Source organism: Myotis nattereri, assembly GCF_964212035.1.
Source record: "Myotis nattereri genome assembly, chromosome: 3".
Classification (NCBI taxonomy): domain Eukaryota; kingdom Metazoa; phylum Chordata; class Mammalia; order Chiroptera; family Vespertilionidae; genus Myotis; species Myotis nattereri.
The window spans coordinates 105,077,703-105,102,493 of record NC_138077.1 but is presented as its reverse complement, the minus strand read 5'-3'; the positions used below and the strand labels follow the sequence as shown (position 1 = coordinate 105,102,493).

At 44.2% G+C, this 24,791-nt stretch overlaps 1 protein-coding gene across 1 annotated transcript in view; it reads right to left on the bottom strand.

Moving 5' to 3' along the window:
* Positions 1-3,439: 3,439 nt before the first annotated feature.
* Positions 3,440-24,791, bottom strand: part of ANKUB1 (ankyrin repeat and ubiquitin domain containing 1) — a gene marked incomplete at both ends in the record, with an annotated part of 114,168 nt that continues 92,816 nt past the window's right edge. Inside the window, one exon of the mRNA XM_081087444.1 lies at positions 3,440-3,569. Coding sequence (XP_080943570.1) covers positions 3,440-3,569 — 130 coding nt within the window. The remainder of the gene's footprint in view (positions 3,570-24,791) is intronic.

The window sequence follows — 24,791 nt, the reverse complement described above, 5'->3', positions numbered from 1 at the left end:
TGCTTGCGTGGCTGCTTCTCTAAGGGCGGGAGCGAGCTGCAAATATGTCTGCTGCTCCTCGGATGGAGGCAGGCCACTCACCCAGCTGCTGCTCTTTGGACAGGTGCAGGGTGCGTGTGTCTGCTGCTCCTTGGACCCGGGTGGACTGCACAGGGCTGCCGCTCCTTGGACGTGGGTGATCTGCTCTTGTGGCTGCTGCTCCTCAGACTGGGGCAGGCTGCTTGGGCGGCTACTGCTCCTTGAATGGGAGCGGGCTGTTTGTGGTGATTCTGTTCCTTGTATGGGTATGGGCTGCTCAAACCGCTGCTGCTCCTTGTATGGGGGTAGGCTGCTCGTGCAGCTGCTGCTCCTTGGAGGGGGGCAGGTTTCTCACACACCTATTGCTCCTCAGACAGGAGGAGGGTGTGGGCTGTGCTGCTGCTGCTCCTCGGATGGGGGCGGGCTGTGTGGGGCTGCTGCTTCTCAATCGTGGGCAGGCTGCTCGTGAGGCTGCTGCTCCTCAAACAGGGCAGGCTGCTCACATGGTTGCTGTTCCTCAGATGAGTGAGTGGGCTGCTCACACAGCTGGCCGCTGCTGCTCCTTGGACAGGGGCAGGCCACGTGAGGCTTCTACTCTTAGGTCTGGGGCAGGCTTCTCGTGGTGCTGCTGTTCCTTGGACAGGAGTGGGCTGCTCACGTGTCTGCTGCTTGCATGGTTACAGTGTCCCGGGCTCAGGTGTTGGACCAGTCAGAGGGAAGCACTCTTCAGAACTCACTGGAGCCTGCGCCCAGGGTGGCTGGAGACTCGTTGACCATGGGACCACAGCTGAGGTAGCAGGTCCCTGGCAGGGGTGTTTGTAGAGTCCCGGGTGATATCTGAGGGCACCCTGGGTGGGGGTAAGGCCTGGATCCCAGTTACAGAAGCTCTCCCCTTAAAAACGCTAGGCTTCTGGGGATGAGCTGGCCTCCTGGAAATGCTTACAATGGTAGCAGAGGCTGCCTAGTTAGGCAAGCCAGTTTAGCCTGACCACGAAGGTCCTGTGGGATCTATCTCTGCCACACTCACATACACACACTCACATCCCACATGACCACACACTGCTCTTTTGGTCCCTCACTGACTTACGCTCTCTCCCTCACTGCTGCCTTCTTCCTGCCTCTGTAGTTGGGTCTGGGGTGTTATTGACCCATTTGTGGATGGAGTTTCCTCTCCAGGTGTCTGGTTATGAGGCTCACTCTCTAGCACCTGGCCAGACATGATAAAGTTCACCTCAACAAGACACAACACGAAGGGACCAAAGCACGAATATACTCACGACAATAATAACCCAACTATAAGTGACCACCTGAGAAAAGAGAATTAGGGGCAAGAAAAGAGAGAATAAATGATATCAAAGAGAGCGAAAAAGATGAGAGAAAAGAAAAAGGAAGAAAATGGATATATATATATATATATATATATATATATATATATATGAAAATACCACAGAACCAATAGATAAATAATCAAACAAAAATAATAATAATGACAAAAAAAAATAAAAAATACAAAGAGGGTGGGGGTAGAATCTGTAGATGCTAAGCTTATATGTAGAAGTTAAGGTTAAGAATTGGATGAATATGGGAAGGATCTCAGTTCCGTATAGAGGAAGTAGAGAGGGGATGGGTGGATAAGAGGAAAGAGAACGAGAAAAAATAATAATAATTAATTTACAAAAAACTTGATTTCAAAAATGGTATAAAAATAGCAAATACAAATAAAATAAAATAGAGTAATGGAAAAATAATGTGAAAAGAAATAGAAAATAAAGCAACAAACAAAAACAGGAAAACAAAGAAAAAAGAGAAAAAATGAAAAAAAAGATCGATAACAAAGTAATGAAAAAAATAAAATAAAAATGAAAAAGTGAAGTGTTCCTTTGGCTGGCTTAAGATCCCAGTCTTCTGTACTGTAGTGTTTCTCAGGTTTCGATTGCTGGGACTGAAAGTCTCTATTTAGTCCAGCCCCTTTGTGCTCTCAGGGACTATTTTGGGTTTTTTTGGTATTTTTTTTTTAATCCTGTTACCATTCAGGGTGGAATCCGGATGTGGCTGTATTAGTTGCCTGGATACTGGAGGGAGGGGCTATCTCTTCAGGACAAAATGGTTGCCCAGGTCCCAGGCTCAGGCATGACTCAGCACCAAACTCAATGCCACTGCTCCTGGATTCCCCTCTCTCCCCAGATTTCACAATTCTGCACCTTCTCTCACACTCCAGCCATGGGTAAGTGTCTGTATCTGAAAGGTCCTATGAACTAGGATCTATGAAGAAAGGCACAAGCCACAGAGGCTGGAGAGGCTGCACCTCTGTGCACTCCTCTCCTGCTGGCACTCTTCAGCCTTTACTGACTGTGGATCCAGGTCTAGAATACCCTGCTGACCAGCTGTTCTGCGTATCTTCTTTCCACTGCACCCGTCCCAAGGGACGCAGCCCAAGCCGGTGCCATGTGGGTTCCCTCTGATCCTCAGGGCTCAGAGTTCTGGCCGATTATCCTTCCCAGAGCCTTGACTTTACCTTCTGCCAGGAGTCTTCTGCCTTTCCTGGCTGCAAACTGTCTCCCAGCTGAATCTCCTATGCCAGTTCGGGCTGGATGTTACTCGTTTCAGCTGCTCACCCTATCTGCTCCGGGACAAGGCACGGGACACGTCCGTCTATACCGCCGCCATTTTTCCCTCCCTGAGAACCTATATGATTCATTTGATTGGGAAAGTTTAGCTATGAAGACAGAAATCAGAATAGTGGTTGCCTATTGGGGGTTGGGATAGATTTGGAAAGAAGCTTAAAGAAACTTTGGGGTAATGGGATTATTCTACCTCTTGATTGGAATACTGGTTACATAGATGTGTATATTTGTCAAAGTCATTGAGTCTTACATGTAAGATCTGTGTGACTCACTGGTTGTAAACTTTACCTCAGTTAAGACAATTAATAAAAAGTAATATTTTAGCAGATGTTCAAAAGATGTCTGAGGCCAGTACTAGATTTAGATTGTATTTTTAATTCTCCTAGGAACTGTACCTATGTAGAATTTCTTAAATTTTATTTTTTCACTATATACTGCATTCATATGGTTTTAAAAAAACAAAAACATTCAAACAAATCTTGGGGGTGGAGGGAGAAATAGTAAAAATTCTTATTTCTGTCCTTGTTTCTAATCCTCCCAGTTTCCTCCCCAGAGGCAACTACTATTCTCAATTTCTTATGAATTCTTCCTCAGACTCTTTATTCAAAAACAAATGCCCTAAGTTTGATAAGTCCAAGAAAATATGGTGCTAACATGAAATATCTTGTTGACAGTTATGTAGCATTAGAACTGTGATTAGAAATTATAGCATTAGAATTATTATTAGAAATTTTAACATTAGAACGGGAGGTCCTATTTGATCAATTCTTCACCCAAACTGGGGTTGTCATGACTTTTCAAAGTGCAGTTTCCAGAGGATTTTCACATGCTGTCAGTCCTCCTTGGGTAGTCAAGTTAGAAATGCTCTTTTTGGCTAAGACTTTTGCTATTTCTAACTGCTGAAGCCATCGTTTCTCTTTAAAAGCACTGTAAGAAAACAAGATTTATTTATTTATTTATTTATTTCACTGATGAAGTTCAAGCTTTTATTTTATTTTTAATTGAATTTGTTGGGGTGATATTGGTTAATAAAATTATATAGGTTTCAGGTATACAATTCTATAATACATCATCTGTATATTGTATTATGTGTTCACCACCCCAGGTCAAGTCTCCTTCCATCACCATGTATCCTCCCACACCTTTACCCTCTTTTACCTCCCCCAACCCCTTTTTCCCTCTGGTTATCACCATATTGTTGTCTGTGTCTGTGAGGTTTTTTTTTTCTTCTTTGCTTAATCTCTTCACCTTTTCATCCAGCCTGGCTTGGGGTTGAGATCCCAATGCTTATCAGGGGAACCTTTGCAGCTAAGATATCCCTCTGAAATCTCAGCCACCGCCTGCCCATGGGCACAGAGCCAGCCCTTTTCATGCCCTGCCATCCTGCCAGTCTTGATGTGGCTTCTTCTGTAAATCTTTGGTTATGAAACTTTTCTCCAGCTAGTCTTCAGTTGGGGTTTCAGGTTGATTCCTCTACATTTTAGTTGTAATTCCAGTTTGGTCCCGTGGGGAGGTTAGTGTAATATCCACCCACTCCAGCACCATCTTGGACATAATTTATAAGGAAATCCAATCTTGTCCCATTTATAGCAGAAATGATGGAAATTTTTAGGTTGATTTTTGTAGCTATGGCAAGTTTATCTTATCACATGAGTTAAGATGTAAAACAGGAAAAAGGAATCTTTCTAAAACCAGTTTGTTCTGAAGCCACAGGAATGGTATTTCTCAAGGCAATACGTACCATAAACTTGGAACCCACAACTAGAAACAGAAAGCAACTCAATGTCATATAGAAAGCCACTCAAAAAGTTGAAAACTTTTCCTATCTGTTCCTCCTAGGCATCCCTATACATAACATATTCCCTAACTTATTCTCCATTCTGCTTCTTCTCACCCACCACAAGCACACAGTTTGCATTGATAAAATAGTAAATATTCTGATAGAGTTTAATTGAAATTCAATGAAAGTTAATATTTTATGATAGCTACAAGGATACCAAAGTTACTGTGCCTTTTCTTATAAATTTGAAAGTGATTGCTCCTAGTTTGTAGGATGCAAATAAGATTTACTACAGAAGGGTTTTACATTCCCTTGAACATTGGGGTCCTCCAAGATTCTATCTTTTGTCTTCCTCTCTTTCTTTTTGCACCCTTATCATAGGAGGCCTCATTTACTAATTGCCCATATCTATGACTTCTAAATCTTGGGCTTTCTTAAAAGTACATATCTCCAATCCTATCTAATAAAAGCCTAGGTGGTGTCAGGTGATGTCATCACAAGATGGCCGCCCCCACTTTGTCACAAGAGGCCACCACAAGATGGCCACCCCCACGTCATCACAAGATGGCTGCCACAAGATGGCCAACACAAGATGGCCACTACAAGATGGTCAACACAAGATGACTGGCAGGGGAGAGCAGTTGTGGGCAACCAGGCCAGCAGGGGAGGGCAGTTGTGAGTGAACAGGCCAGCAGGGGAGGGCAGTTGTGGGTGAGATCAGGCCATCAGGGAGGGCAGTTATGGGCGACCAGGCCAGCAGGGAGGGCAGTTAGGGGCAATTAGGCTGGCAGGGAGGGCAGTTGGGGGTGATCAGGCCAGCAGGGGAGGGCATTTGGAGGCAACCAAGCTGGCAGGGGAGGGCAGTTGAGGGTGATTAGGCTGGCAGGGAAGGCAGTTGAGGGTGATCAGGCAAGCAGGGGAGGGCAGTTGGGGGCGATTAGGCCAGCAGAGGAGGGCAGTTGGGGGTGATCAGGCTGGCCGGGGAGCAGTTAGGGGGCGATTAGGCAGGCAAACAGGCAGGCAGGCAGGCGGTTAGGCACCAGCAGTCCTGGGTTGTGAGAGGGATGTCTGACTGCCTAAATAGGCCCGCTAAACTGACAGTCAGACATCCCCCAAGGGGTCCCAGATTGGAGAGGGTGCAGGCTGGGCTGAGGGACAGCCTCCCCCCCTCATGTATGAATTTCATGCACTGGGCCTCTAGTTAGTAAACAATAGCATTTTGTAATTGGACATCTCACAAAAGCTTCCAATTTATATGTCTTATATCTTCTTCCTAAATCTGTTCCCCTTCAGTATTCTTGCTGACACAGTGATTTTGCTATCCCCACCATCTCCAAAGCTATAAACAAAACTCAATTCCTCCTTATCTGTCCATTCCTACACCCAGTTAGTGACAAATTTTGTAGATTATTCATTAGAAATATGCCACAAATATGCCTTTCTTCTAACTACTTCTGTTTTATTCCAGATCTTTATTGCCTCTTGCTTCTCTTATTGCAAAGTCTCCTAACTTTATTGTAGTCTTTTTATACCCACAATATTACTTCTTTCTAGCAAGTCTCCCATGTAGCTTCACTAGATTTTTTTTAAAAAATTAAGCAAAACTGCTTATGTGACTTGCCTGATAAAAAAGAACTTCTGTGAGCTCCTACATACTTCCTACCTCATGGAAAAGGAATAAAAAGCAAACTCTCCACTTGGGCACACAAGATGCTTCTCAATGTAGGTATAATCTACCTTGCCAGTTTCATCTCATGCCATTTTCTCCCTATGCCTTAAAATGCCTTGTATAAATACACTTACTTTCTTGAAAAATAATGTGTTTTTTTTCTTCTTTACAGAACAGCACCTTTGACCATGTTTCCACCTCTACTTGACTCCTTTTCCATACCACCACCAGTTTTATCTGGCAAAGTCCTGTAAAATTAAAGGGCTTTCATTCAATCTATCAGGAATAACCTTGCATGAAAGTAACTTATTATTTTCAAACATTTGAATTAGATCCAAGTTTGCCTGATTCAATATATATATATATATATATATATATATATATATATATATATATATTTATATTTATATTTATATTAGAGGCCTGTTGCATGAAAAGATTTGTGCAATAGGCCTTTCCTTCCCCTGATTTTCCTCTGGCACCCGGGACCCAGGCCTTCGCTCCAGCCAGAGCCGCCTTCAAGCCTTCGCTGCTCCGGCCGGAGCCGCCTTCAGTCTTTGCTCTGCCGCTTTGTGCCTATGTATGCAAATTAACCGCCATCTTTGTTGGTGGTTAATTTGCATATCTCGCTGATTAGCCAGTGGGAGACGTAGCGAAGGTATGGTCAATTACCATGTTTGTCTTTTATTAGATAGGATATATATTAGACCTCTGGTGCATGAAATTCATGCACTAAGTGGGGTTGTCCCTCAGCCCAGCCTGCATCCTCACCAATCTGGGACCCCTCGGGGGATGTCCAACAACCAGCAGTTGGACATCCCTCTCACAATCCAGGACTGCTGGCTCCCAACCGCTCACCTGCCTGCCAGCCTGATTGCCCCCTAACCACTCCCCTGCCAGCTTGATTGACACCTGCTGTCCTGGTTGCCCCCAACTGCCCTCCCCTGCCAGCGTGGTCACCCCCAAAGGCCCTCCCCTGCCAGCTTGATTTATGCCTAACTGCTCCCCTGCCAGCCTGATCTCACCCCCAACTTCCCTCCCCTGCCGGCCAGTTCACTCCCAACGGCCCTCTCCTGCCGGCCTGGTCATCCCCAATAGCCCCTCCCCCTGCCAGCCTGATCACCACCAACTGTCCGCCCCCTGCCGGCCTGATCTCACCCCCAACTGCCCTCCCCTGCCAGCCTGATCTTGCCTCCAACTACCCTCCCCTGCTGGCCTGGTTGCCCTCAACAGCCCTCCCCTGCTGGCCTGATCACCCCCAACTGCCCTCCATTGCAAGCCTGTCCCCCCCAACTGCCCTCCACTGCAGGCCCAGTTGCCCCAACTGCCCTCTCCTGCAGGACTGGTCCCCCCCAACTTCCCTCCCCTTCAGGCCTGGTCCCACCCAACTGACTTTCCCTGCAGGCTTGGTCGCCCACAACTGCCCTCCCCTGCTGGCCTTCTTTTTTTTTTTTAAATATATTTTATTGATTTTTTTACAGAGAGGAAGGGAGAGAGATAGATAGTCAGAAACATCGATGAGAGAGAAACATCGATCAGCTGCCTCCTGCACATCTCCCACTGGGGATGTGCCCGCAACCCAGGTACATGCCCTTGACCGGAATCGAACCCGGGACCTTTCGGTCCGCAGGCCGACGCTCTATCCACCGAGCCAAACCGGTTTCGGCTCCCTGCTGGCCTTCTTGTGGTAGCCATCTTGTGACCACATAGGGGTGGCCATCTTGTGCGAGGGTGTGATGGTCAATTTGCATATTACATCTTTATTATATAGGATGTGTGTGTGTGTGTGTGTGTGTGTGTGTGTGTGTGTGTATTTTAGAGAGGAAGGGAGAGGGAGAGAGAGATAGAAATATCAATGATGAGAGAGAATCATTGATTGGCTGCCTCTTGCACACCTTCTACTGGGGATTGAGCCCGCAACCCAGGTATGTGCCCTTGACTGTAATTAAATCCAGGACCTTCAGTTCGCAGGCCGACACTCTATCACTGAGCCAAATCAGCTAGGGCCTGATTTATCTTTAATGTTCTGTATCAACTACTTGCTTTACCACAATGGCGATGACTCCTTGGGCCCTCTAAATGGGATTAACCCATAGATGCAGCCCATAAAATCAAGTCCTTAGCCTTAAGGAAATCACCTTTAGCTATTCCCCGTGTACCACCTGACTTGATTTAAAGTCCTCTCTCACTTTTTTCATGTATGCCTTAGTTCTTCCTAGGCTCAATGCTCACCTTGGCATTTGAACTCTGGTTTTTCTGCATTATTCAAAAATGCTTCATTGAACACATTACATGCCAAGCAGTATTCCATGTGCTAAAGAAACAAAAAGTGATCAAAACACACATGCCCTCACGGAACGTACATTCTAGTGAGGAGGCAAATACACAAAATAAAGGGCTAGTATAATATTAGACTGTGAGAGATCCAAGATGATGGCAGAGTAGGTGGATGTTACACTCAAATCCTCCCAGGACCAAACTGGAATTACAACTAAAATATAGAGCAATCAACCTGGGTAACCAACAGAAGAGCTGAACAGAAGTCTTTAACCAAGGATTTACAAAAGAAGACACATTGAGACTGGTAACAAGGGGGGGACATGCAAAAAGGACTGGCCCAGCTTTTACCAGTGGAGGCTGAGCTTCTGAAGAGATATTTCAGCTGTGGGGGTTCCTCCTGAGAAGTGTAGGGTCTCAACCCCAAGCTGAGCTCCCGAGCCCAGAGCATTAAAGTTGGGAAGTCACCCACATAACATCTGGCTGTGAAAATCAGCAGGAATTCTGTCCACGAAGGAGAGACTGTTAGAGACACAGGCAACCCATTAAAGGGCCAACACACAAAATCTCATTCAGTCACTGACCCTGAGCTCTGGAGGAGAGGGAGGGAGTGGAGTGAGACTGGGGTTTGTGGCTTTTGAAAGAGCTGAAGGAACAGCTCCCAAAATACCTGTGCTGAGTCACTCTCCCATACCACAGACGCCATCTTTCTTGGGTGGAGCACTTCCCTCCATATGGCATCAGCCTGGGGGAATGCAATAGCCTTACACTCTGAACTCCATATAGCGCTACCCTGCAGAGCTTACACCCTGTTGAGAACTCAGCTGCCTGGGCCAGGGTCTAGAGGTCTGAGAAGACTCAAGGGTTGTCAGTGACTGAGTTGTGTGGCTCTGGATTAGGGGCCATTATCCCCACTTTCCAGTGAGCTTGACTGATGTCTCCTCTCATGGGATATCTGCTAGCTCTAATCTCCAGGCTCTTGAAGGCTTAATTCTACTGACTCCTGGTGGCTCTGCCCTACTGAGATCTGGTCAGAATCCAGGACAGACTGGATTGTGTGGCTCTAGAACAAGGGCCATTTTCCCCTCACATGCCTAAGTGGTACAGAGTCCTACCTTCACAGGGCCAAATCTTTTTTTTATGTTTATTTATTATTATTTTTTATATTTATTGATTTCAGAGAGGAAGGGAGAAGGAGAGAGGGGTAGAAACATCAATGATGAGAGAGAATCATTGATCAGCTGCCTCCTGCATGCCTCCTAATGGGGATCAAACCTGCAACCCAGGCATGTGCCCTTGGCTGGAATTCAACCTGGGACCCTTTAATCCACAGACTGACACTCTATCCACTGAGCCAAGCTTCCTAGGGCACAGGGCCAAATCTTGATCTGTTTGGGCCTGATAAACTCTGCTGGTCTCCCCCTGATGACTCCCTGAGACCCCTGTCCACCATAAAGGTGTGCAAGAACCAAGTGGATAGCAGTTAGTTACCCTGGGACATTTGCTGAGTGTCCTCAGACCTACTACTGGCACATACTGAACCTGTATCAATCTGCTGAAGATCACTTGCCCCTACCTGGCGACTCACTAAGAACCTACCCCATGCAGCTTGTTCAGTGAATGAGCCTAATAGGCAACCAGCAGGCAGAGGCAGGCAAGGTGGATCTCAGAGTGCTTTGGGACTTTTGCTGACCTTCCCTCAGGCCCAGTGCTGATAAAAGCCAGCCTTGGTGTGTAGCTTGGTCCTTCCCATGCACACGCAGGCCCAGTAGAGACAGCCACAAACATTAGATAGTTTTGTAGAACCAAAAAGATAGCCCAGGGCCAGTCATAGACAGTGTCTGACATTGGCCAGCACAAGAGTCTTTCCCAAGAAGCCCTAGACCCAACAAACATAGTGGCCAGATCCAGACAATATCAGAGTAGAATCCAATTACCTTTACTAGTGGCATATCCAAAGGGAGACAGGAAACAGACCATACTGAGGTGAATTCTGCTTCATGTGGTCAACATCTGTACAATAGCTTGTGCACTGTGGTTGGAGTTGATTCTCACAGTCAGCCAGCCTGAAGGTCAACCTCATGCATGAATGAGCCAATAGCAATCAAAACTCAAGTACAACAGGAGGGTTCACATAGCCCACAGAAGGGACATTCTGGAGCACCTAACTTAGGTGATCTAGGAGATTGCAACACTGTGTCCCATAGGACAACTACTACATAAGACCACCCTACCAAGACTGGGGTCATAGCAGATCTACCTAATAGATAGAAACAAACAAAAGAGGCAGCCAAAATGGGAAGACAAAGAAATATGTTCCAAATGAAAGTAGAAATCTCAAAAAAAAAAAAAAGCTGAATGAAATGGAGACACACAATTTATCAGATATAGAGAAAAAAAATGATTATAAGGATACCAAAAAAACTTAGTGAGGCCCAGCCAGTGTGGCCCAATGGTTGAGTGTCAACCTATAAACCAGGAGGTCATGGTTCAATTTCTGGTTGGGGCACATGCCCAGATTGTGGGCTCAATCCCTGGTGCAGAAGACAGTCGATCAATGATTCTCTCTCATCATCAATGTTTCTATCTCACCCTTTCCTTCCCTCTCTGAAATCAATAAAAATATATATTGAAAAAAACCTTAGTGAGAATTAAAACTGCATGATAAAAGATACAGAAACCATAAAAAAGAACCAGTCAGAAATGGAGAATACAATATCTGAAGTGAAGAATAAACTAGAAGGAATAAACAATATGTTGGATGAGCAGAGGATTGAATAAGCAATTTGGAAGACAAGGTAGCAGGGAATACTCAATCAGAGCAGCAAAAAAATTCTTAAAATGAGGATAGCTTAAGAGACATTTGGGAAAACATAAAGCATAATAGCATGTGCTTCATAGGGGTACCAGAAGGAGAAGAGAGACAGCAGGGGATCAAGAACCTATTTTTAGGAAGAGGAGGAAGACAGCAGTGTAGGTAAACATGGTTCTCACCTCTACTCATAACCATATCAAAATTACAAAGCTTTGGTTCTACAAAGCTATCTACAGTTTGTGGCTGCCTCTACTGGGCCTGGGTGTGCATGGGAAGGACCAAGCTACACATCAAACTATGGGACAATCATTCAGAAAAACCAGAATGGAAGTCGTACAACTATAGAATTAAAGAAGAAACTATATTGAGATTAGTAAGAGGGGCAGAGGTACAAAATTGGCTGGTCCAACACCCATATGTGGTGTTTTGTTAATCCAGAGGGATATCTTGGCTGTGAGGCCTACGTTAGGAGCAAGGGGTCTCAGCCCCATACCAGACCTCTCAACCAGGTTCCAGTGCTGGAAAGAGAAGTCCCCATAACTTATAGCTTAAAAACCAGTGGGGATGGTGGCTGCGTGGCACAGAGGCTGCTGGAGTCCAAGGTGTTCCTCTTAAAGGTCCATTGCATGGAATTACTCAGACTCACGCTCCGTGGCTCAAGAACTAAGGCAGCAGCTTGAAAGGATCCAGTGAAGTAAAGGAGGAGCTAAATTGTCAGGCATCAGGGTAAGAACTGGTGGCCAGTTTTCTCCCAGACAAAAGTGCTGGCAGAGGTCGTTGTTCCTATGCTGAGACTTCCCCTGCCAAAGAATCTTCTGGCAGGTGCCATATATGAGTTTCCATCAACCTGGATCACACTGTTCACCCTAACCTGGTGATTCCCTGAGTCACCACCCAATTTGCAGCCCCACCCAAGATGTTCGAGATGGTTGTTCCATATAAAACAGCCTGACCTGGCTCAGACTTCAGACTTTTCTAAAATCCCTCAAACAAGTAACAGGTGGCCTTAGTATGCCCATACCTCTCAATAAGAAGCCCCAGGCCCAACACTAGCAGCAGCTTGCCGAGGTTCACAGCTTGGCCTTTCCTGGGCACCTCCATGCCCAACACAAGTAGTAGCCATCTGAAGATCACTCTGTAGTTTGTGCCAGGTGGCCCCAGAGAACAGGCAGTAGCTGACTTTCTACCTCTTGGGAGGCCCCAGGACCAGTACACCTGGTGGTCAGTTTTAGACCATACAAGATTATAACCTTACTACATCTATGAGCGACACACTCACGGGGCAGACTCAGTGAGCACCACCAAGGCCTCACTGAAGCATGTCCTGCTCCATAGGGACATCTTCTGCACAGAAGCTCTTCCACTGTAGTTGCAGCTGGTGTTCACAGCCAATCATTAGCTTGGGGGTCAATCCAGTGATGCCAACAGCAAGCAAGGCTCATCTACAACAGGACAGTGCACACAGCCCACATAAGGGCACACCTAGAGTGCCCAAGTCAGGTGACTGGGGAGGCTAAGCCACTGAGCCCTACATGACACCTAATACACAAAGCCACTCTACCAATTCTAGAAAACATAGAAGATCTAACTAATACATACAAATGAACAAAAGGGAACAGCTAAGATGCAGAGACAATTAAACATGTCACAATGAAAGAACAGAAGAAATCTGCAGATAAGAACTAAATGAAATAGAAGTAAGCAAACTACCAGATACAGAGTTCAAAACAATGGTTATAAGGATTCTCAATAAATTTAATGAGGTCTTCAAGGAACTTAGTGACAACTTCAAGGAACTTAGAACATCAACAACATAAAAAAAGACAAAAAAAAAAAAAAGACCAGTCAGAATTGAAGCATACACTAACTGAAATGAAGAATAATTTACAGCCCTAGCTGGTTTGGCTCAGTGAATAGAGCATTGACCTGCAGACTGAAGGGTCCTGGGTTCAATTTCAGTCATGGGCACATTCCCAGGTTGCAGGCTCGATCCCCAGTAGGGGGCGTGCAGGAGGCAGCCAATCAATGATTCTCTCATCATTGATGTTTCTCTCTTTCCCTCTCCCTTCCTCTCTGAAAGCAATAAAAATATATTTAAAAAAATAATAACTTACAGGGATTCAATAGTAGAGTAGAGGACACTGAAAATCAAATCAGTGATTTGGAATATGAGGAAGCAAAAAACACCCAATCAGAAGAGCAAAAAGATAAGAGAATCTCAAAATATGAGGAGAGTATAAGGAGTCTCTGGGACATCTTTAAGTATACCAACATTTGCATCATAGGAGTGCCAGAAGGATAATAGAGGGAGCAAAAAATTGGAAACCTATTTGAAAAATTGATGACAGAAAACTTCCCCTACCTGCTGAATGGAATAGACTTATGAGTGCAGGAAGAGAAGATAGTCTGAAACAAGAGGAGCCCAAACAGGCCCATACCAAGACATAACATAATTCAAATGCCAAAGGTTAAAGACAAAGAGAGAATCTAAAAAGCAAGAGAAAAACAGTTATCTACAAGGGAGCACCCACACCATGGTCAGCTGATTTCTCAACAGAAACCTTGCAGGCCAGAAGGGAGGGGCAAAAAATATTCAAAGTGATGAAAAGCAAGGAACTATAACCAAGATTACCCAGCAAAGCTATTATTTATAATTGAAGGTTGGATAAAGAGCTTCACAGGTAAAAAGCTAAAGGATTTCATCACCACCAAACCAGTATTACATGAAATGCTAAAGGGTCTTCTTTAAGAAGACTAAGAAGTAAAAGAAAAAAGATAAAAATATGAACAATAAGTCCAGCTAGCATGGCTCAGTCATTGAGGGTCGACCTATGAACCAGGAGGTCACAGATTGATTCTGGGTCAGGGCACATGCCCAGGTTGTGGGCTCAATCTCCAGTGTGGGGTGTGCAGGAGGCAAATGATCAATGATTCTCTCTCTTCGTTGATGTTTCTCTCTCTCCCTCTCTCTGAAATCAATGAAATATATTTAAAAATATGAATAATAAAATGACAATAAATAATATCTATCAATAATTGAATCTAAAAATAAACAAACAAGGCATCTAATGAACAAAATAAAATATGAATAAAATAGAACTAGAGGCATGGAAACATGGAACATACTGAGGAATATCAGAGGAAAGGGGGGTATGGGGGCTGGAAGAGATTAGCCAAAGAACTTATATGAATATATGCATTGCCCATGGACACAGATGATAGGGTGGTGAAGGCCTGGGGCAGGACAGGAACTGGGTGGAGGGGAGTAATGGGGGAAGATAAAATGAGGGGACATCTGTATAACACTCAACAATAAAGATTTTTTTTAAAGAACCTGTTTGAAGAAGTAATGACTGAAAACTTCCCTAATCTGGTTAAGGAAAAAGACACAAGTTTCAGGAAGTGAAGAGAGTCCCCAAACAAGATGGACCCAAAGAGTCTCACACCAAGATACATCATAATTAAAATGGCAAAGGTTAAAAACAAAGAGAGAATCTTAAAAGCAGCAAGAGAAAGACAGTGGTTACTTACAAAGGAGCGCCCATAAGACTGTCAGCTGATTTCTCAACAGAAACATTTCAACCAGAAGGGATTGCCATGAAATATTAAAAGTGATCAAAAGCAAGACCTACAACCAAGACTACTTTATACAGCAAGGCTATCATTTAAAATCAAAGGAGAAGGTAGGTCCGTTGGTTAGAGCATCATCTCAATACATCAAGTTGCTGGTTCTATCCTGGTCAGGCTACATACAAGAGTCCACCAATGATTGCATAAATAAGTGGACCAACAAGTGGGTCTCTCTCTCTCTCTCTTTCTCTCTCTCTCTCTCTCTCTCTCTCTCTCTCTTTATCTCTCTCTCCCCCTCTCTCTTTCTATTTCTCCCCCTCTCTCTTTCTTCCCCTCTCTCTATAAATTATAAAATAAAATAAAATTGAAGGTGAAATAAAGAGCTGCCCAGACAAGAAAAAGCTAAAGGAATAATGTTAGCACCAAACCAGTATTACCACAAATGTTAACATATCTTCTTAAAGAGACAAAGAAGAAAAAACAAAAGAGAGGAACATAGTTAAAAGAATAAAATGGCAATAAGTACATACTTATCAACAGTCACTTTAAATGTAAATGGTTCAAATGCTCCAATCAAAAGACATAAGGTAGCTAATGAATAAGAAAACAAGACCCATATATATGCTCTCTAAAAGAGACCCACCTTGTATCAAAAGGTACACACAGTCTAAAAGGGATGGAAAAATATATTTATGCAAATGGAAATGAATAATAAGCTGGGGTAGCAATACTTATATCTTTCAAAATAGACTCCAAATCTAAGGCTATAGTAAGAGACAAAGAAGGACACTACATAATGATAAGGGTGTAAGCCAACAAGAGAATATAACTCTTGTAAACATTTATGCACCCATTATAGGAGCACCTAAATATATAAAGCAAATCTTGATGGACATAAAGGGAGAGATGGAGAGTAATATGTTCATAGTCAGGGATTTTAACACCACTGACATCAATGGAAAGATGTTCCAGACAGAACAATCAACAAGGAAACAGTGGCCTTAAATGACATACTAAATCAGATGGATTTAATTGACATCTTCAGACCATCAGAATATACATTCTCTTCAGTTGCACATGGAACATTTTCTAGGATAGACCCACATGTGAGGAAACAAGCAAGACTCAATAAATTTTAAAAGATTGAGCAAAATAGAGACAGTCTCATAGAGAGCAGGCAGACAGCTTTGGGGGTGGGGTCAGTATTAGAGGACATGGAAAACAGTGTAGTAATTACAGGGGTGAAAGGGGATGTGTGGAGGTGGTAGAGGGCACAGAGCAGATAAAAGGTGATAAAAAATAAAATAAAAATTTAAAAAAGTAATCTAATAAGTATAATAAGATTGAAATCATGCCAGGCATTTTATCTGACCCTAATGATATGAAACTAGAAATTAATCACAACAAACTAGAAAAACACACAAACAAAAAGAAGGCTAAATAACACATTACTAAATAATGAATGGCTAACAATGAGATCAAGGTAGAAATCAAAAGATACCTTGAAACAAATGAAAATGAGAACACAACAACCCCAAACCTATGGGACCCAGTGAAAGCAATACTAAGAGGAACATTCATAACATGCCTAACTCAAGAAACAAATGAACAAAACATTTCAAATAAGCTTACTTTACATTTAAAGGAACTAGAAAAAGAACAGCAGACAAAGTGCAAAGTGAATAGAAAGAAAAAATGATCAGAGTGGAAATAAAAGAAAATCTAAAAGAAAATAATACAAAAGATTAATGAAACCAATAGCTGGTTCTTTAAAAAGATAAGATTGGCAAACCTTTAACCAGACTCATCAAGAAAAAATTGAGAGGACCCAAATAAGTAATATCAGAAATGAAAAAGAAATAAGAAATGGCACCAAAGAAATACAAAAGATTGTAAGAAAACATTAGGAACAACTATATGCCCACAAATTGGAAAATCTGGACTAAACGAATAAATTCCTAGAAACATATAATCTTCTAAAACTGAATCAGAAAAGATCAGAAAATCTGAATAGACTGATTGCAAGTAATGAAAATGAAGCTGTAGTAGCAACACTCCCAAGAAACAAAATTCCTGTACCAGAAAGCTTCAAAGGTAATTTTTTCAAATATTTAAAGAAGAACTAACACCTTCTAAAACTGTTCAAAAAAATTCAAGAGGAGGAAGACTCCAAAGCTAATTTTATGAGGTGAGCATTATCCTAATTCCAATACCAAATAAAGACACTACAAAGAAATAAAATTATAGCCCCATATCCCTGATGAACATAGATGCTAAAATCATCAACCAAATATTAGCAAATCAAATTCAACAATATACTAAAAAGATCACACACCACGATCCAGTGGGATTTATTTCAGAGATGCAAGGTTGCTATAATATCTTCAAATCAAAAAATGTGATACACCACAGAAACAAAATGAAGGATTAAAAATCATATAATATCAATAGATGCAAAAAAAGCATTTGATAAAATCAAGCACCCGTCTTATCTAATAAAAGAGAAACATGCAAATTGACCGTACCTCCACCACACTCAAAAGCCACACCCACAAGCCACGCCCACCAGCCAATCAGAGTGGCAGCCATGGACTGAGAGCAAGCAGAAGGCTTGGTTGCCCCGGCGATGGAGTGCTGGGAGCTGGTCCATCCTTGCTGTTTCAAGGGACCTGGCATATATGGCATACTGTTCTTAATATGTTTGTTCACCTTCTTGGCACTATGTGTTTTAACCAAGGTCACCTCTCTGAGAAAGGTTGTTTCCCCAGGTAGGGATTTTCCCCTGAAGTTAGGTAGGGAATAAAACCCCTTAACTAAGTGCCAGGCGGGTAATTAATCACTTTAACTACGAACAATCATGCTTAAGCTACATAATCTTTACTCCCTGGAACGGAGATAAGAAACGCCCTAACCTTTGGAATAGAGATTGATAAGATTGGAATCAACTGGTATAAATACAGATGTAACAAGACAACAGGACACAGAACCTAGACACAGAACCTACACAGAACCTAGAGACAGAAGAACTTTGCTGGAGAGAACATGGCAAAAGATCCTGGACAGAAACTGGCCACAGAACCTAGAGACAGAACCTGGCTACAGAACCTGGATAGAACACGGCAAGAGAACCTGACCAGAACCTGGTGACTGAACCTGGCTGGAGAACCTGGACAGAACCTAGCGAGGGAACATGGCTACAGAACCTGGCTGGAGAACCTGTAGAACCTGGCTGGAGAACCTAGCAAGAGAACATGGACACAGAACCTGGCTGGAGATGCTAACCAGAACTTTGCCGGAGATCCTGACCAGAACTTGGCTAGAGATCCTGGCTAGGCTGCTGATCAACTGAACACTGCCTCTGTGTCGTTCCTTCTTCGCTGACTCTGTCCACACCTTTGGGGACCCCCGGACCTGCTGGGGTTGGACCCCAGCAAGGAGGAAGCCAAGCTTCCCGCCTTCCCTGGCTGGCTGTGGCCTCTGCTCAAGGCAACAAAGTTTCAATTATAGAAGAAAAATAAATCCCAGATACCTGCTTCCAGCCAGCCTCCACTGGGAGTTTTGGTGGCTGGGGGCCGTGGCCAGCCTGCAAATAGCCATCAGCCCCTCACCCAGTATGGCGACACCCTCATGGGGTGAGGGTCCCCACTGGGGGCCTTGGCCAGCCTGCAAACAGCCATCAGCTCCTCACCCAGGCTGGCCAGGCACCCCAGCAGGATCCCCCTCCCTGAATGGGGTGTGGCCAGTCTGAAAACAGCCCTCAGCCTCTCACCCAGGCTGGCCAGGCACCCCAGCGGGACCCCCACCCTGATCCGGGACACCCTTCAGGGCAAACCAGCCAGCCCCCTCCCATGCATCAGGTCTCTATTTTTATATAATAAAAGGGTAATATGCAAATTGACCCTAACAGCAGAACAACTGGGAATGACTGGTCACTATGACACACACTGACCACCAGGGGCAGACACTCAATGCAGGAGCTGCCCTCTGGTGGTCAGTGCAGTCCCACACGGGGAGCTTTGCTCAGCCACAAGCCAGGCTGATGGCTGCCAGTACAGTGGTGGTGCTGGGAGCCTCTCCCGCCTCCTCCGCAGCACTAAGGATGTCCGACTGCAACTTAGGCCTGCTCCCCGCTGACAAGTGGACATCCCCCGAGGGCTCCCGGGCTGCCAGAGGGATGTCTGACTGCCAGCTTAGGCCCAATCCTCTGGGGAGCGGGCCTAAGCCAGCAGGTGGACATCCCCCGAGGGGTCCCAGACTGTGAGAGGGCACAGGCTGGGCTGAGGGACCCCCCCGAGTGCACAAATTTTTCTGCACCGGGCCTCTAGTCTATACTAATAAAAGGGTAATATGCTAATTAGACCAGACATCTTCCAGCCATCCTTTTGGACAAAGTTGCAGCAGCTGTGAGAGCCAAGGGCTGGTTGGTGGCACAGGAGAGGCAGTGGTTTGGAGGGCCCGGGCTGGTTCCTCATGCACTGCATGGCCCCACCATCCACAGAGACGGACACTGGGAGAGGCGGGCCAGTCCTACCCACCACCGAGGACCCCTCCATTCACAGAGGTGGGATGGGGAGAGGCGGGGTGGCCCACGGTCCTGGAGCCTCCGCAGAGGCTAGATGGGGTGCAACTGAGGTGCCTCAACCTCCCACAGTCTCTTCCCCAGCTTGCCAGCCCCAGATCGCACCCCCGTACACACACAAGTGGGCAGGGGGCGGGGCCAGTGCTAAGAAGTGAGGGCTGAGGGTCGGCAGCCCCAGCATTGGCCAGCTTTGGCAGCAGCAGCAGCAGCGAGGTGATGGGGGTGGCGCCTTCCCTGATCCTCTTGGTTGCCTCCCGTAGAGGGAGGCCAGACAGCGGCTTAGGCCTACTCTCCATGGGTCATCAGTAGGACATCCCCTGAGGTCTCCCAGTCTGTGAGAGGGGGCAGGCCGGGCTAAGGGAACCACCTCCCAGTTCACGAATTTTCGTGCACCGGGCCTCTAGTTTATGATAAAAACTCTCACCAAAGTGGGAACAGAAGGATCATATCTCAACATAATAAAGGCCATATATAACAAATCCACAGCCAACATCATACTCAATGGGCAAAACCTAAAACCATTTCCTATAAGAACAGGAACAAGACAGGGATGTCTGCTTTCACCACTCTTATTCAACATAGTACTGACAGTCCTAGCCACAGCAATCAGATGAGAAGAAATAAAAGGAATCCAAATTGGAAAAGAGAAAGTAAAACTGTCATTATTTGCAGATGACATGACACTGTATATAGAGAGCCCTAAGGAGTCCACCAAAAAACTACTAGAACTGATCAAGGAATTCAGTAAAGTTTACAAAATAAATATCCGGAAATCAGTTGCATTTTTATGCACCAATAATTATCTATCAGAAAGGGAAACTAAGAAAACAATCCCATTTACAATTGCATAAAAAATACTTAGGAATAAATTTAACCAAAGAGGTAAAAGTCTTGTGCTTGGAAAATTATAAGTCACTGAAGAAAAAAAGTGAAAGCATACACCGTGTTCATAATAGGAAGAATTGACATCATTAACATGTATGTACTACCCAAAGCAATCTATAGAATTAATCTATACTACTTGAATCAATCTATAGAACCAATCTATATTACCATATGATTTCACTTATGTGGAATCAAATGAACAAGCAAAATAGAAACAGACTCATAGATACAGAGAATAGACTGACAGCTGTCAGAAGGGAGGGATTTGGGGGGCTAGGTGAAAAAGGTGAGGGATAGACACAGACAACAGTATGGTAATTACCAGAGGAGAAAGGGAGTGGGGTGAGGCAGAAGAGGAGAGGGTAAAGGGGGGATAAAGTGTAATGTAAGGAGATTTGACTTGGGATGGTGAACACAAAATACAATATACAGATGCTGTATTGTAGAATTGTACCCCTGAAACCTATATCATTTTGTTAACCAATGTCACCCCCATAAATTCAATAAAAATTAAAAAAATATAAGCACTATGAATAAAAACAAAGCAGGGCTGGAGGGTGGGGGTACAGGCTGGCAACTCTTAGGCCAGTTTCTTCTCTAATAGTCCCTGCCTCTTTGTCAGGCTCAGACCCCGCTCTGTGTGTGGGGAACTGGGCTAATTCTGGCATTTACCCAGGAGAGGCAGATGTAGTCACTGCCACTCTGGCAAGCCAGGACAGTACACACACTCATTAATAGGGCTGCCTTGCTATATAGCATTATTTGTCTTCACCAATTGGGCTCTTGCTTGGGCTTTCTGAACACTGGGACCTACTCAAAATATATCTGTAAGCTCTTGAGAAGACCTAGGAATTCCAATAGCTGCTCATGTCCTTCTAGAGGTGGGAGCAGAGCATTATGGGCCATACTGCTGAAGCAGTGGCTGGTGTGTCTGTGTACCCAGACCTCACTCTTGCTTTGACTAGCTCAAAAGACAAGAGTAATCCTTGCATCCACCCTGACCTTCATTTGTTATTGTATGCAATCTACCATCAAGTTCTATCAATTTCTTTCTTACATTTGTCTCAAATGCATCCACTTCTCTCCTTTACTCAAGTCACTCCCGTAGTGCAATCTACCACTCACTGTCTCTCCTCTTGACCCCTGTATTGTCTCCCATCTGGACTTCAGAATCCTTTCTAGTTCTGCATGGTAGCCAAGTGGTCTTTTAAAAGTGTAAAGCTGATCAGGTCAAACATTTCCCTCATTGTTTTAAGGCTAAAACTGCCCAGTCTTTCATAGGGATCCCAGCCTGCCTCTCCATCTTTGTCTTATATCTTTCTTCTCTATCTTTGCTCTAGCACATCTTTCTGTTTCACATACGCTCCATGAGCTCCAGCCACAAGGCTTTTGCACAAGCCATTTCTTCTACCCGGATCACTCTCTCTCCACTCTTTCTCCACCTGGTTAACTCCCACTCATCCTTCAGAATTCAGCTCAGACATTTTCTTAGCGAGTTCAACGTCCATGTCAGGCTTCCATAGAGCCTCTCCCTTCAAGTTCCTCCCCTTCATAGCACTTTCCTCAGCTTGTGTGATATTGTCCATCACACCCAACTAAGCAGTTTGCCTCACCAGTGCAGGACCATATCTGTGTTTGCTCTTGATTGTATAGGATGAACAATTGCCCTGGTTTGCCAAGAATGGAGGGATTTCCCAGAAAGCAGGACTTTCAGTGCTAAAATTAGGAAAATCATCCTATTACTATAGCCCCAGCTCAATAAATGTGTGTTGAGTGAATAATAGTTAATAATCACTAATTGGGCCATCAATCCAACCACCTAACTGAATCTGTTTCTTTTTAGCATAGGAGTCCAAATTCAAAAAGGAAAGGGTAGTATAACTATATCCACCTCTCCCTGGATTGACTAGCAGTTTCAGGTATACATAGATGCTTTCATGACTCCTATGAGGGGCATAAACCAGACCTAAAAGACCTGTGCAGGAGTGTGAGAACCATGCCAGGTCCCCTGATAGTCAAGGCCGGTAGGAGCATAGAGACCTTGTTATCAATACACCAGAATGGCCAAAGGCCGCTCTGGGCATGCGCCTAAATGGAATGTTCAAGAACTCTGAGCCTGGGAATCCTAATCAGTCCAAGATACCATGAGCGGGTGCAAGGACACATGTACACTGTGCCCTTCAGTAGCCAATATGATTGATGTAACTATTAGCACGAAGCCTTCTTTGTCTAAATGCTATAAAAGTAGGTTACTGACCAGTCTAGTCAGCTGAGGTGGGAGTGAGAAGAGTAGCCAGGGTGGAGTGTGTGAAGAAGTCTGCTAGAGAGAGCAGCTGGGCAGGAGAGACAGGAGAAGCTGCTGAACCAGAGAGCACAGATACCACTATGATGTGAGGTGGTGAGTCTAGGAGGCAGCATGTGGCTGCTCAGATAATAGCTGTGGGTGCAGAGACTGATGCTGCTTTATGGGAAAGATCTAAGTTCACCAGCTGGTGTCCGGCTGCCTGCCTGTATGGACTTTGCTGTGAGGACTATTCTTTCTGATGGCTATATGGCCACTGGCTTCTCCAATAGGCTCATTCTTATACACCCATAACCTCTCATGTCTTCTCCGTCTAAGACCCGGTGTCCTAGGAAGTCCAGCCCCAGGCAGAGGGGCTCAGACCCAACACCTGTTACTAGTGAGCAGAGGATAAAGGAGGAACTTGGACTAAGGAGAATTTAGAAGAATACAAGGACTCATAGACACTCAGAGATACTCAGAGCACCAGAGCTCCTGCAGGGCTCTGGCCCTGCCCTGACAAGGGGCATGAAAACTACAGGTTGCCCCCCAAGGGAAGATGCAATGGAAAGAAAACAGATGGAAAGGAAGCAGAGAATGCAAATAGAGGGAAGAGAAAGTTACTGGGAAAAGAGAAATATTAAAGTTGGAAAGATTTGCTGGAAGCACTGTATAAAATCAGACTGACCACCCCTCCTTCCATGCCTCCCTTATTCACTAACCTCTTTCTTTAATGCAATGTTTTCCCCAGAAATTCCTGTCTCAACCTTGAAGTTGTTTTTCCTGATAGCTACAATTTTATAAGGTACTAGAGGCCTGATGCACGAATTTTGTGCAAGAGTAGGCCTTCCTTCCCCCAGCTGCCGGCACTGGCTTCCCTTTGGCACCTGGGACCCAAGCTTCCCTCCAGTGCTGGCAGGCACCTGGGACCTGGGCTACCCTCGCAGCCCCGGCTTCATCTGGAAGGACATCCAGAATGAGGTCCAGAATGATGTTGGGTATAATTAGCATATTACCCTTTTATTAGTGTAGATACCTACAAAAACAGCATGCTAGTACAACCTCTTTTGGAAACTGTTTGGAAGTGTTTACTAAAAATAAATTTAAACTTACTCTGTGACCTAGTAATTCCATTTCTAGGTATATAGTCAAGTGAAATAAATGCAAATGTCCACCAAATATCACATACAGAAGTAACAATACAGTCTTATTCAAAATAGCACCAAATTAGAAACAACCCAGATGTCCATCAATATGAGAACAGATAAGTAAAGGTGTGGAATACTACACAGAAAAGGAATACAATATAGAAGTAAAAAAAAAAAAAATCAACACGTGAAAAAACATGGGTGAATCCCAGAGGCAATATGTTGAGCAAACAAGCCATACATAGAAGGCAGATACCACATGATGCCCTTTACATGAAATTCAAGAACAGGCAAAACTAATCTTATCGTTAGCGATCAGGATAATGGTCATATCTGGGAGGAGTTATTGACTGGCAAGGGGCAGGAGGGAACTTTTTGGGGTGCTGGAAATACTTTGCATCTGATATGAGTGACAATTACATGGATGTATGCAAAATGATCCATATATGTGGGATTAACACTTCTTATGCATTTTGCTATATATTTCACAACCCATTTCCTCCCCAAGAAAACACTACACATAACAGACAGTGGTAGCCTTTCTTCCCCCCAAAGCACACACATGCCTACCTTAAAACACAGATGTGTTTGCACATTCCCATCCTGCCTAGCATTGCACTGGGCCATAGTAATTACTTATTGGATGCTTGAACAATAAGCTCATTTTTAGCATGCATCTGTTGATAAAACTAACCAGTATTTCCTTTCTTATGTTTACAGACTGATTTTAAGATGGACTATATAATGCTTTCAATTAATAATTTGCTAGTCTTTTTCTAGACTTTTAGATTATCTCTTTTTCTACATTCTAGTCAGAGACAACTCACAAATTACAAGGATTGAAGATTTTAAACAGTTTCTTCTTTTACTGTACTAACTTCATTGCCCTGAATTGTGCCTGTGTTATAACCCAGATCATTCTCACCACTAGGTGGCAATAACCTCACTAAAATAAAATAGAGCTGAAATAAAGACCAATACAGAAGGGCAACTAAAACAATTTAGCCTTGTTTTTTCTTTCCTTCTCATAAATTCAGTAAGGAAAAAAGCCAGTCACAAATCTGTATTTCTGCTATAATACTGGCACCCAATAATACCTCATCTATATATATAAAACCCTAATATGCAAATAGACCGAATGGCAG